The 14,179-nt window shown below is 43.7% G+C and overlaps 1 protein-coding gene across 1 annotated transcript; it reads left to right on the forward strand.

Moving 5' to 3' along the window:
• The first annotated feature begins 7,453 nt into the window (after positions 1-7,453).
• On the forward strand, positions 7,454-13,412 carry LOC121682370. Its single transcript, XM_042062488.1, has 10 exons — positions 7,454-7,577; positions 7,659-7,796; positions 7,881-8,012; positions 10,295-10,553; positions 10,709-10,886; positions 11,060-11,283; positions 11,444-11,682; positions 11,777-12,034; positions 12,126-12,294; positions 12,431-13,412. The coding sequence occupies exons 1-10, from the start codon at positions 7,455-7,457 to the stop codon at positions 13,042-13,044; spliced, it is 2,334 nt and encodes a 777-aa protein (XP_041918422.1). The 5' UTR covers position 7,454; the 3' UTR covers positions 13,045-13,412.
• The last annotated feature ends 767 nt before the right edge of the window (positions 13,413-14,179 follow it).

Consider the following 14,179-nt stretch of genomic DNA (forward strand, 5'->3'; position numbering starts at 1 on the left):
GCGGGCTTAGGAGCACCCAAGTTAGGGTAAACACCTAGCAGATATTCTGGATGTTATGGGAGTGGATTTTCTGGAAGGTGGACTTACACTTCAAACTCGTGTGCATGGATCTAAGCAAGGACTCTAGCAGTATGTCTGCGGGATTAGGAGCACCCAAGTTAGGGTAAATACCTAGCAGATATTCTGGAAGGTATGGATCAAAGCAGGGACTGTCTACAGAACCTCTGCGGGCTTAGGAGCATAACAATTCGGGTAAGTATATATTCAAGATGGTGGACTTCCACTTCCAACTTTTCTGCATGGATCAAAGCAAGGACTCTAGCAGTATGTCTGCGGGCTTAGGAGCACCCAAGTTAGGGTAAACACCTAGCAGATATTCTGGATGTTATGGGAGTGGATTTTCTGGAAGGTGGACTTACACTTCAAACTCGTGTGCATGGATCTAAGCAAGGACTCTAGCAGTATGTCTGCGGGATTAGGAGCACCCAAGTTAGGGTAAATACCTAGCAGATATTCTGGAAGGTATGGATCAAAGCAGGGACTGTCTACAGAACCTCTGCGGGCTTAGGAGCATAACAATTCGGGTAAGTATATATTCAAGATGGTGGACTTCCACTTCCAACTTTTCTGCATGGATCAAAGCAAGGACTCTAGCAGTATGTCTGCGGGCTTAGGAGCACCCAAGTTAGGGTAAACACCTAGCAGATATTCTGGATGTTATGGGAGTGGATTTTCTGGAAGGTGGACTTACACTTCAAACTCGTGTGCATGGATCTAAGCAAGGACTCTAGCAGTATGTCTGCGGGATTAGGAGCACCCAAGTTAGGGTAAATACCTAGCAGATATTCTGGAAGGTATGGATCAAAGCAGGGACTGTCTACAGAACCTCTGCGGGCTTAGGAGCATAACAATTCGGGTAAGTATATATTCAAGATGGTGGACTTCCACTTCCAACTTTTCTGCATGGATCAAAGCAAGGACTCTAGCAGTATGTCTGCGGGCTTAGGAGCACCCAAGTTAGGGTAAACACCTAGCAGATATTCTGGATGTTATGGGAGTGGATTTTCTGGAAGGTGGACTTACACTTCAAACTCGTGTGCATGGATCTAAGCAAGGACTCTAGCAGTATGTCTGCGGGATTAGGAGCACCCAAGTTAGGGTAAATACCTAGCAGATATTCTGGAAGGTATGGATCAAAGCAGGGACTGTCTACAGAACCTCTGCGGGCTTAGGAGCATAACAATTCGGGTAAGTATATATTCAAGATGGTGGACTTCCACTTCCAACTTTTCTGCATGGATCAAAGCAAGGACTCTAGCAGTATGTCTGCGGGCTTAGGAGCACCCAAGTTAGGGTAAACACCTAGCAGATATTCTGGATGTTATGGGAGTGGATTTTCTGGAAGGTGGACTTACACTTCAAACTCGTGTGCATGGATCTAAGCAAGGACTCTAGCAGTATGTCTGCGGGATTAGGAGCACCCAAGTTAGGGTAAATACCTAGCAGATATTCTGGAAGGTATGGATCAAAGCAGGGACTGTCTACAGAACCTCTGCGGGCTTAGGAGCATAACAATTCGGGTAAGTATATATTCAAGATGGTGGACTTCCACTTCCAACTTTTCTGCATGGATCAAAGCAAGGACTCTAGCAGTATGTCTGCGGGCTTAGGAGCACCCAAGTTAGGGTAAACACCTAGCAGATATTCTGGATGTTATGGGAGTGGATTTTCTGGAAGGTGGACTTACACTTCAAACTCGTGTGCATGGATCTAAGCAAGGACTCTAGCAGTATGTCTGCGGGATTAGGAGCACCCAAGTTAGGGTAAATACCTAGCAGATATTCTGGAAGGTATGGATCAAAGCAGGGACTGTCTACAGAACCTCTGCGGGCTTAGGAGCATAACAATTCGGGTAAGTATATATTCAAGATGGTGGACTTCCACTTCCAACTTTTCTGCATGGATCAAAGCAAGGACTCTAGCAGTATGTCTGCGGGCTTAGGAGCACCCAAGTTAGGGTAAACACCTAGCAGATATTCTGGATGTTATGGGAGTGGATTTTCTGGAAGGTGGACTTACACTTCAAACTCGTGTGCATGGATCTAAGCAAGGACTCTAGCAGTATGTCTGCGGGATTAGGAGCACCCAAGTTAGGGTAAATACCTAGCAGATATTCTGGAAGGTATGGATCAAAGCAGGGACTGTCTACAGAACCTCTGCGGGCTTAGGAGCATAACAATTCGGGTAAGTATATATTCAAGATGGTGGACTTCCACTTCCAACTTTTCTGCATGGATCAAAGCAAGGACTCTAGCAGTATGTCTGCGGGCTTAGGAGCACCCAAGTTAGGGTAAACACCTAGCAGATATTCTGGATGTTATGGGAGTGGATTTTCTGGAAGGTGGACTTACACTTCAAACTCGTGTGCATGGATCTAAGCAAGGACTCTAGCAGTATGTCTGCGGGATTAGGAGCACCCAAGTTAGGGTAAATACCTAGCAGATATTCTGGAAGGTATGGATCAAAGCAGGGACTGTCTACAGAACCTCTGCGGGCTTAGGAGCATAACAATTCGGGTAAGTATATATTCAAGATGGTGGACTTCCACTTCCAACTTTTCTGCATGGATCAAAGCAAGGACTCTAGCAGTATGTCTGCGGGCTTAGGAGCACCCAAGTTAGGGTAAACACCTAGCAGATATTCTGGATGTTATGGGAGTGGATTTTCTGGAAGGTGGACTTACACTTCAAACTCGTGTGCATGGATCTAAGCAAGGACTCTAGCAGTATGTCTGCGGGATTAGGAGCACCCAAGTTAGGGTAAATACCTAGCAGATATTCTGGAAGGTATGGATCAAAGCAGGGACTGTCTACAGAACCTCTGCGGGCTTAGGAGCATAACAATTCGGGTAAGTATATATTCAAGATGGTGGACTTCCACTTCCAACTTTTCTGCATGGATCAAAGCAAGGACTCTAGCAGTATGTCTGCGGGCTTAGGAGCACCCAAGTTAGGGTAAATACCTAGCAGATATTCTGGAAGGTATGGGAGTGGATTTTCTGGAAGGTGTGGAAGTGGATAATTTGGAAGGTGGACTAAAAACTCTTCTGCACTAAGAACTCTTCTGCATGGATCCAAGCAGGGACTGTCTCTTGAACCTCTGCAGACTGAGGAGCAGACAGTCATTGGAGGGGAAATCCACATTCCCGGAATACCTCCTACCTGACTTTGGGTGCTCATTTCCCCGCAGACATAAAGGAGTGAGACTCTTTGATATAATATTTTGTGTTTTATTACAAAGAATTTTACTTAGATATTTGACAGAAAAACAGAATGTTTTTTTAGTTATTTTTTATTATTTCCCATTAGCAAAGACATTTTTTCAATTATTTTTTTTATTATTTTCTCATTTATTCTAAGTCACTTTCTTACACATTATATTGATTATTTTCTCATTTCAGAGGTTATGGCTAATTTTCTATGTTTCGGGGGACTTGCATCCTCTCTAATGTCATTTGCAGTTTCTTTGTCATTTGCAGTTTCTTTGTCCTTGCACTTGCAGCAGCGGTAGACAATGATGGTGATCACAGCAAGGACCAGGAGGATGCTCACTACAGCACCTGAAATCATGCCAACCATGGAAGGAGGTACAATCCGAAGTTCCAAAAAGCACTCGTCGATTCCAACCCGGTTCCTGGCAATGCAGTGATAGGTCCCTGAGTCAGTCTCTTTTGCCTCTGGGATGTGGAGTCGTCCTTCAACAACATCTAAGTGGGCAGAGGATGGTAGTGTGTAGGGTCCGGTGGCTCTCTGCCAGTTGTAATCGATTGGGATTGCACCTTCCAGGGCATTGCAGTGCAGCACCACATTTCCACCCACCTCTGCAGTGCCCTTTGTGTGACAACTTGGCTTGGAGGGAGCATGCATCACCCGGAGGATAACCGCAATTTTCTGGATACCAGGGACCTTCTTCACTTGGCACTTGTAAGTCCCGGAATCTGAGGGTGTCAGTCGTAGCAGTTTAACGGAGGCATCTCCTTTCCGTGGATCCATTGAAATGAAGTGGACCCTGTCTTTGAGTGGCACATAGTAGTTATCGTAGATCTGCCCGGCGGTGAACACAATGATTACTGGGTCCTCTTGTAGTCCAGCATTAGACAGCCTAGTCCACTCGACTTCCAGAGGTCCAATGTCATCTGGGGCGAGGGTGAAGTGGCATTCCAGGATTGCGCTTCCTCCAACTGCCTTCTCCTTAAGTTTTTTGTCTGTCGAGTTGATCATGACGCTTCTGCATTTGACGGTCAGCATGAGTAAAATGTTGAATATTCGCCATTCCATTGTTGGCTGCCCATGAATTCATCCCCCTTTTATATGTTTCACAGGCCTGCAGCACTGCAGACAGTAATTTGAATAACCAATAGATTTGCTCCAGTAATTTGAATAACCAATAGAATTGCAGGATGTCAAAATGCTCACTGTCATCTGTGTTCGAGTTGAAAATGTGGAAGCATATGTAGAAAATGTGGAAATTACTATGTTAAGCTATATACTAACCTAAACTGAACGTCAGTGTATGTATGTGAATGTGGTGGACTTCCACTTCCAACTCTTCTGCATGGATCCAAGCAGGGACTGTCTCCAGAACATCTGCGGGCTTAGGAGCATCCAAATTCGGGTAAGTATATATTCAAGATGGTGGACTTCCACTTCCAACTCTTCTGCATGGATCCAAGCAGGGACTGTCTCCAGAACATCTGCGGGCTTAGGAGCATCCAAATTCGGGTAAGTATATATTCAAGATGGTGGACTTCCACTTCCAACTTTTCTGCATGGATCCAAGCAGGGACTGTCTCCAGAACCTCTGCACGCTGAGGAGCATCCATATTCAGGTAAGTATATATTCAAGAAGGTGGACTTCCACTTCCAACTCTTCTGCATGGATCCAAGTAGGGACTGTCTGTCTCCAGAACCACTGCGGGCTGATGAGCATCCAAATTCGGGTAAGCACCGAGTAGATATTCTGGAAGTTTTGGAAGTGGATATTCTGGAAGGTGGACTTACACTACCAACTATTATGCATGGATCAAAGCAGGGACTGTCTCCAGAACCTCTGCAGACTGAGGAGCAGATATTAATTGGAGGGTCCCTTCCAGGATCTAAGTCCAAGTTCCAGAATATCACCTGGCTTCCTACCCAACTTTGGGTGCTCATTTCCCCACAGACATGCAGTGGAGGTCCCTGACTAGGAACTATGCCTGGTTCTCAGTCTAAGCCAACTCTTCACTTACTGTTCCCGACTGAAGCAAACCCTCCAAGGCTTTATGCCTGCAATTTGTAGCCTGGAGATCCACCACCCATATGTCCAACAAAGCAACGTCAACTTCCAGGAATCAACCCTGGTTCTCACTCTTAAATGCTGCATTATTAAAGGAAATATATGTCTCAGTTTTCAAAGATGAATCTTTTTGACTTGATTTTTGACAGTATCTTTATTTTTCTTTGAACATTGATTAACTTTTTAAGGCAAACTGAAAAGTCAAACTCAAAAACAAACTAAAAAGGTAAACTTGGCATGAGAGTCAATCACCCATATTACTTAGGGAGAACCTTCATCATCCTGAGGATCAGTCGACCAAACCCTCATTTTCAGATCATCCTCGGGGGTCGGCGAACTCGGGCGTGATGTGGGGCCTCCCGGAGGCTTCCAACTCTCGCTCTGGGTGCCTTTTGACTCCTTCTCTATAGGTCCACTTTTGCCACCTCCCGAGCCTGGACATCCGCTCTCTGTATCTCCCGGCTTTGTGTCCATGTTCGGCATTGGGTCTTTTCCCTCGCCGCGTGACACCTTATTCGGATGTCCACTTTTGCCACCTCCCGAGCCTGGACATCCGCTCTCTGTATCTCCCGGCTTCGGCTCTATGTTCTGCATTGGGTCTTTTCCCTCGCCGGCCTCTAGCAACTTCGGCTTCTGGCTTCTGGCCTGCTTATCCATGTCTTCTTCTCGATGTGGTCAGTAACACTAGGGACCTTGTATTTATACCCTTTCAGAGCTGGGAGGGGCGTGGTTTAAGGGAGGACCTTGTGGAAGGTGTGGAAGTGGATAATCTGGAATCCACTTCTGACTCTTCTGCATGGATTCAAGCAGGGACTGTCTCCAGAACCTCTGCACGCTGAGGAGCATCCAAATTCGGGTAAGTATATATTCAAGAAGGTGGCCTTCCACTTCCAACTCTTCTGCATGGATCCAAGTAGGGACTGACTGTCTCCAGAACCACTGCGGAATGATGAGCATCCAAATTCGGGTAAGCACCAAGTAGATATTCTGGAAGTTTTGGAAGTAGATATTCTGGAAGGTGGACTTCCACTTTCAACTCTTGTGCATGTATCCAAGCAGGGACTGTCTACAGAACCTCTGCGGGCTGAGGAGCATCCAGGTAAGTATATATTCAAGAAGGTGGACTCCCACTTCCAACTCTTCTGCATGGATCCAAGCGGGGCTGACTCTGGGCTGAGGTGCACCCAAGTCCGGCAAGTGGATATTCTGGAAGTTGAGGACCAAAGTGGATTTGGTCTCTAGTACCTCTGTGGCCTAAGGAGTACATTGATCCGAGTAGGTATGAATTCTATTTTATTATTAGTTATAAACCAGTCATATACCTCAGTCAGAAGCAATTTTTAATGGAGTACTCAATAAAGAATCTGACAAAGTTTACTGCAAATGTGTTTTTGATTTTTATTGTTGAGTTGTTAATCTTTCATAGTTGTAGAATGCCATTTTTGAGTAGCAGAATCACCACAATGACATAAATGAACATAATGATGCAGACCATCAGTAAAACCGCAGCCACGGTCAATGGATCACATGTGCATCTGTAAGAGAGAAAAAAATACTTAAAAAATCTCTACATTCATAGTATGCAAAATGTTCCGATGTATAAAAATAAAAATCACACTTGCCTACAGGATCTTTCTTCATTATTCCTTGGGGTCCATAGGGGGTTGTCGTTGGGGTGCAGCTCTTGCACCAACACCCTCACTGGCACTGCATAATAAAGGTGGACATTAAATATTAGATTGAAGTATTTCTGGAATCAGAAAACATTATGCATGTAATAAATGTTGAGAATGTTAAAGCCCACATACCTGACATTATTGCGTTTTTGGATTGGATCGTGGATCTTGTGGAAACCCTTACAGACTGCTGGATGCATCCCCTTTTGTACTTTAAGGCATTCAGAAACGCCCACCAATAATTTAAACCAATAGAATGCAAGATACAAATATGGAATCAGGATGTTGCTAACATGGAATCCCAACTAACAGAGATGACGTCAGCTATGAACAAGTATATATAACTGCTTCTCCATTGTCTTCCAAACACAATGTGGATAAAGCGGAAGGAGCAGGTGAATAAAGCGCAAGAAGCAGGTGGAGAAAGTGGAAGCGAAGCAGACAATGGAGCAGCTGAAGGAAAAGCTGATGAAGGAGTGTATTGGGGGAAAGCGGCTGGTGGTAGTCCTTTCGAGGTCACTTGTCTGTTCAACGCAACAGCAGTCCAACAGTGAGAAGCTGGATGTGGTAAGTGGAAATTTTGGATGTTGTTTTTTTGGCTTGATGGTGGGCTACAGTGTGTTATACCTCATGATTGTCATTGAACAGCTCAACAGTGTAGATACTGAAATCGATTTGGTATGTTTGGAGAGAGACCTGGATGAGAAAGAACAAGAGGAAGACCTCAGTTTTTCACAAGTTATGCCATCATACCAGCAACCGGCAGACACCCAGGCACTGGATGTGGTGAGTAGAATTCCTGGATGTTGACTTTTTGGAAGTAACAAATAGATAGATATGGGCCTCTAATCGTGTACATGTACAAAACAGGTGTTACCTAAAACTTGTGAGGAAGGAAGTGCCCAGTATCCTTCTGAGAGGGACCTGGAGGAAGAGAAACTACAGAAGGAACTTGTGGCCCCAATATGTAGTCAGCAGCACAAATCCCAGAAATTGGATGTGGTAAGTAGAATAACTGGAAGTTGTTTTATTGGGCTTTGTTTTAGGTTATTGGATGTAAACAGCTGACATCTTCCTTGTTCCCACAAGCTGGAAAAACACACAACAAAATGGATATGTCACAAGAATAAATGGAAAGAGGTAAAAATAGGGGAGAGGAAAAAAAGCAAGAAAAAGCATCAGAAGAAGCACAAAGATCATAAAAAATCAAAGGACAAAAACAAGCAAAAGAGGAAGAAAAATAAAAAACATGCACAGCTTCCTGACACCATCAAAACAAATGTAAGCAAAAAGGCACAGCTGTAATGAAATGACTGGTTGAGCTGTAAGTTTATATAAAGTAATAATGGTTGTACATATTCCTCTCTCTAGGGTTGCCGAAGAAAGCTTTACTTTTCACCGGAATTGTTGGCCCTACTCAGATTGTCCTTCCAGCATGACATTGAGGATGAGGTTATCAGGACAAAAAACATAAAACGAACATTAAAAAAAAATCCTCAACTTCTCCAAATGTGCCACAAATTTGAACTGTCTATTGAAAATGTCCGGAACCGACTCCGCATGATGGTCAAAAGTAATAAAGATTGACAACAATGCAACAATAATTGTCAGATCTCTTTTCTTGAACAGTTGGTCTTTTGGAAAATAGCCATGGTAAAAGTAAAAGGAGCTGATTTTAAAGTGACATTTTATCATAGATTCCATATTGGGGCAGCGTGGATAATCTGGAACTAAACGTAGATAATCTGGTCCTCCTACCTGAACAGTACATTTTAATGAGAAGTGGTTTGTTTTCTGGAAGTGTATGTAGAATTTCTGTCATTAGTCATCAGTTTAGAGGGTTGAGTGTAAAATATGGATGTAGTCATTTTGTAACCATCATTGGCTAGTTCTAATTAGGTGGGCCGTCCTTAAAAAATACCTATATATACAAAGTTATTACAGCCAGTTGCTCTCTTGGAAGACAACCATGGCAAAGGTAAGTGGATCTGATTTTGATGTCAACGTGGATAATCTGGGTCTCCTATCTGAATGAGAGGAAGTACATTTTAATGGGAAGTGGTTTATTTTCTGGAAGTGTATAATCTGGAACTAAACGTAGATAATATGGGTCTCCTATCTGAATGATGGGAAGTACATTTTAATGGGAAGTGGTTTATTTTCTGGAAGTGTATAATCTGGAACTAAACGTAGATAATATGGGTCTCCTATCTGAATGATGGGAAGTACATTTTAATGGGATGTGGTTTGTTTTCTGGAAGTGTATAATCTGGAACTAAACGTAGATAATATGGGTCTCCTATCTGAATGATAGGAAGTACATTTTAATGGGATGTGGTTTGTTTTCTGGAAGTGTATAATCTGGAACTAAACGTAGATAATATGGGTCTCCTACCTGAAGAAGTACATTTTAATGAGATGTGGTTTGTTTTCTGGAAATGTATGTAGAATTTATGTCATTTGCTCACTATTGCCAATAAGAAGTTATTATTAATGTGATGGTTCTGCACTTTCTCCTTTTTTTCTGATTGACCTGGTATGTATTCAAAACTCAGGTGAAGAGACAGTGTCCTCTCTGCCCAGAAAAACTGGTGGATGTCTCCCGCCATGTGCGTTTGACGCACAAGATTGAGAGTAAGGAAAAGAGGAAGCTTATTATAGGGCTCAAGTCAGGGCGGTACACTGGCAAGCTGCGCTGCCCAGTCGTGAATTGCCCAGTGGATGAATGTTCACGCCTGGACAAGCATCTGTTTCAGATTCACAAAGTTCAGGTATTGTGAAGTACAGGGTTTCATGACAAACCTGGATAATTTAACTAATAATATTGGGGCAGCCGTGGCCTACTGGTTGGTGCTATGGACTTGTAACCGGAGGGTTGCTGGTTCGAACCCTGACCAGTAGGCATGGCTGAAGTGCCCTTGAGCAAGGCACCTAACCCCGCTGTTGTTGCAGGCAGCTCACTGCGCCGGGATTAGTGTGTGCTTCACCTCACTGTGTGTTGAGTGTGTTTCACTAATTCACGGATTGGGATAAATGCGACCATATGAGACCAAATTTCCCTCGCGGGATCAAAAGAGTATTTATACTTATAATAGAAGAGTCCTTAGAGCTGTATTTTACTAGGACAAAACATCCACAGTGTCTTCTATGAGGAGGTTTGTTACTTTCAGTCAATTTGCCCAGGTTTGTAACCAAAACGTGCACTTGAAAATGGGTCTAGGTTATTTCCGTCTTTTATCCCATTGATTTAATTTGTTCATACATTTCCTCTCTAACTTTTGTAGGGTGAAACACTGAAGCAGATGATGAAAAGTGCCAAAAAAACAGCTATTGAAAGGCAAATTCGTGGTGGTACAAGTGTGCATGAGGAGCGCTCCACCTCAAGCGCATCGGGCATCCCTGAAAACAACAATGAGGACCTGAGGCGGGAGCTCACAGACCTCAAGGCTGAGGTGAAGGAGATCAAAAGGGACCTAGATATCTTGAGAGGGAAGCAACGCACCACTGTGCCTATTTTATTACCCAAAGCAGGCACCAACCTAGGTGAGTCAAGATAGATAGATAGATAGATAGATAGATAGATAGATAGATAGATAGATACTTTATTGATCCCCAAGGGTAAGGTTAAGATACCTACCTAAGCTTAGTATTTCACTGAGTTTTAGTCAGCAATATTTCATATGTATTTGTCTTTCTAGAACACCTACTTGACACCTTTACTACATCAATGGTGGGACCTGCCCAGAGTAATAAAAAAGTGCAAAATGACAAACAAATAAGAAGCCATGTTGAGAAGTGGATCCTTCACACGTGGGGATCACGGGCGGACATCAATAAATCTCTCCAGTTCCTTGGGGACATTGGGAAATTGGTTGGGTAAGTAGGTTTTGATATCCCCATTCAATTAATGCTGAGTTAATGCTGACTACTATGACCTGGATGAATGAGAACCTACACAGACCCCATTAAATTAACTTTTCATCAGTGCAAAATGACCTATGACTTGAATTGAGGTCAGCTGGTTAGATTTCTGGTTTGTGTTATTTTAGATTCATGCAGAGTCTTGCTGATTCTGGCAAAGCACCCAGCACCCAGCAACACTTTGCCTTGGATATAGAGAAATTTCTCATTTTCCTGAAAAGGTACAATCTCCCTTACATGCGCCTCAGTACTAGGGCTATTGATTCACTTTTGATAAAGTTGAAGGCCTGGAGGAAAGGGCTTTTGCCCCAAGTCATTCTGCAACAGCAAGAATACAAAAAGCAAAAAACAGGTATGTTTGAATGTTGGAAGTGCCTGCAATGTGTACTATTCATGTAAATCTTATACTAACCTAAACTGATGTCAGTCATGTATGTATGTATGTATGTATGTATGTATGTATGTATGTATGTATATGAATGTGGTTACACTGAATTTGTCCTCCATTTTAGACAACCTCATCCAAAGTGTGGATTTGCTGAGATTTGTTGAAGTTGGCACAAAAAAGTTAGCTGAGGCCATTGACCATCTGGCTAAAAACCTTACATCTCAGAAAGCCCTTAAGCAGGTGGTAGGCCTTCTTGTTGGGGTGATGGCTACATCCTCTGGCCATAGACGATGTGTCTTTTTAAACATGCGCCCCATGAATGTCATGGGGGCCGAAAAACAGAAGGACACAGTGACAATTTCTGTGAGTAGATATCATGGGCTTGTACTGGTCTAGTGGTTAATGTAGAAATTCTGTCACTCACTGCCAGTCAACTATGTTAACTTTTTGTCCTCAGGTCTCTGACCATAAAACTAGTGGAAGCTTTGGCAGAGCAAAGCTTACTGTTACAAAGGAGTTGTGGGGGCACCTCAAACAATTTCTTGGCTTGCGACCAAAACTCCCTGGATACCAGTTTAGGCCATCTACAGTTTTTTTCAGTTGCTCAGGAGCGGAGATGCTTACCATGGGGAAATGCGTTACCACTGCTTGGAGGTACATTGGCTTACCTGGAAAGCCAAATTTGACAGACATCCGCACAGCCATCTGCACCTACGTAAGTACTCTAACTCACCACATAGCTTCACTGCACTAATATGATGTTTTTCTTTGCATTTGTATTATTCTGTGTTGTTTTTCCTCACTAGACTGAGAGGAATCTTGAGGACTCAGAACGCAAGAAGGTAGCGTATGGCATGTGCCACAGTCTTGAAACCTCAAGAAAGTTTTATGTGCCAGAGGCATCTGCAAAGGACTGCTCTAAAGTGAGAATCTGGATAATGTCATCACTTTTGAAAGATGCAAAGGAAGTTGCAGGTAACTGTGGCCTTACTGTGGCGACTAAATTTCCAAAGTCTGTCAGTGTAATGAAGGCTTAAGTGTCTTTCTGTCTGTCCTTTTTAGACCATCTCTATTGGTCAAATTTAATGTGTTTTTGTGTACACTCTTTTAGGAATTAGGAAAGTAACCCAGCCTGCACAGGCACCCAGCCCCTCACAGGACCAGGCAGGTGGATCCAGCCCCTCACAGGACCAGGCAGGTGGATCCAGCCCCTCACAGGACCAGGCAGGTGGACCCAGCCCTTCACAGGACCAGGCAGGTGGATCCAGCCCCTCACAGGACCTTGCAGGTGGACCCAGACCCTCACAGGACCTTGCAGGTGGACCCAGCCCTTCACAGGAGCAGGCAGGTGGATCCAGCCCTTCACAGGACCTTGCAGGTGGACCCAGCCCCTCACAGGACCTTGCAGGTGGACCCAGACCCTCACAGGACCTTGCAGGTGGACCCAGACCCTCACAGGACCTTGCAGGTGGACCCAGCCCCTCACAGGACCTTGCAGGTGGACCCAGACCCTCACAGGACCTTGCAGGTGGACCCAGACCCTCACAGCTGGCAGTACCAGGCCCTTCACAGGAAACATCTTGGACCCCATACCGAATCCGTCCTTTGAGTCCCATCCAGGAGTCGGACTCTGACTCCAGCAGCTCCTCCAGCAGCCAGTCCAGCAGCTCCTCAAGTATCCACTACAACAGCCCTGAATCCTCAGACAGTGAGGACTCCAACTAATTATGTTTTTTTTTTATTTGAGTAAAGTGGGTAGTGTAAAAGTGTTGATGAGTGTTGTTGTGTTTTGAAAAGCATAAATGTATTGTGATTACTCTAAGTAAAAGGAAGTTTCACAGTAGCAATTGTGGTGTTTTTTGTCAATACATCATATGTAGACAGATAGATAGATACTTCATTGATCCCCAAGGGGAAAATCAAGGTCTCAGTAGCATACCGACATCACACACAACATTTGCACACACTGCACTTACAGCAGTAAATATAAATAACTAATAATATGTTGTCCCTCTGTAACAACCACATACTCTCCATAACAAAGCCAACATTAATATAGAGCTGAAGATAGAATTATGAGTAGAAAATATAGAAGCTGGCATTCCCCTTCCAGAATATCAACTAGGGTTAGTCCAGAACCTCTGTGGGCTGAGGAATCGATGTTTGGGTAAGCACCAAGTAGATATTATGGAAGTGGAAGTGGAAGGCAAACCAGAATTAATATTGTTCCAGAATTTACACCTACTTCCACGCAAGCCTTAAACACTTTACCCAGCTTATGTGCACTCTCTGAGGCTTAAAGTCTAAGGCACGTGGCCTATGATACCATCATAGTGTTTGTACAAGAATTAATATTGTTCCAGAATTTACACCTACTTCCACGCAAGCCTTAAACACTTTACCCAGCTTCAGAGCACTCTCTGAGGCTTAAAGTCTAAGGCACGTGGCCTATGATACCATCATAGTGTTTGTACAAGAATTAATATTGTTCCAGAATTTACACCTACTTCCACGCAAGCCTTAAACACTTTACCCAGCTTCAGAGAACTCTCTGAGGCTTAAAGTCTAAGGCACGTGGCCTATGATACCATCACATATGTTGTATGTACTAGAATAATGTTGTTCCAGAAATTACACCTACTTCCATGATTTCTACTTCCAGGCAAGCCTTAAACACTTTACCCAGCTTATGTGCACTCTCTGAGGCTTAAAGTCTAAGGCACGTGGCCTATGATACCATCACATATGTTGTATGTACCAGAATAATGTTGTTCCAGAAATGACACCTACTTCCAAGATTTCTACTTCCAGGCCAGCCTTAAACACTTTACCCAGCTTATGTGCACTCTCTGAGGCTTAA

This window comes from Alosa sapidissima, chromosome 14 (genome assembly GCF_018492685.1).
Source record: "Alosa sapidissima isolate fAloSap1 chromosome 14, fAloSap1.pri, whole genome shotgun sequence".
Classification (NCBI taxonomy): Eukaryota; Metazoa; Chordata; class Actinopteri; order Clupeiformes; family Clupeidae; genus Alosa; species Alosa sapidissima.

Coding starts and splice junctions, on each gene's coding strand:
- LOC121682370 (XM_042062488.1), top strand. CDS start 7,455: ATGGAGCAGCTGAAGGAAAAGCTGATGAAGGAGTGTATTGGGGGAAAG. Junction 7,797..7,880: donor ACACCCAGGCACTGGATGTG/GTGAGTAGAATT, acceptor TGTACAAAACAG/GTGTTACCTAAAACTTGTGA. Junction 12,035..12,125: donor GCACAGCCATCTGCACCTAC/GTAAGTACTCTA, acceptor TTTCCTCACTAG/ACTGAGAGGAATCTTGAGGA.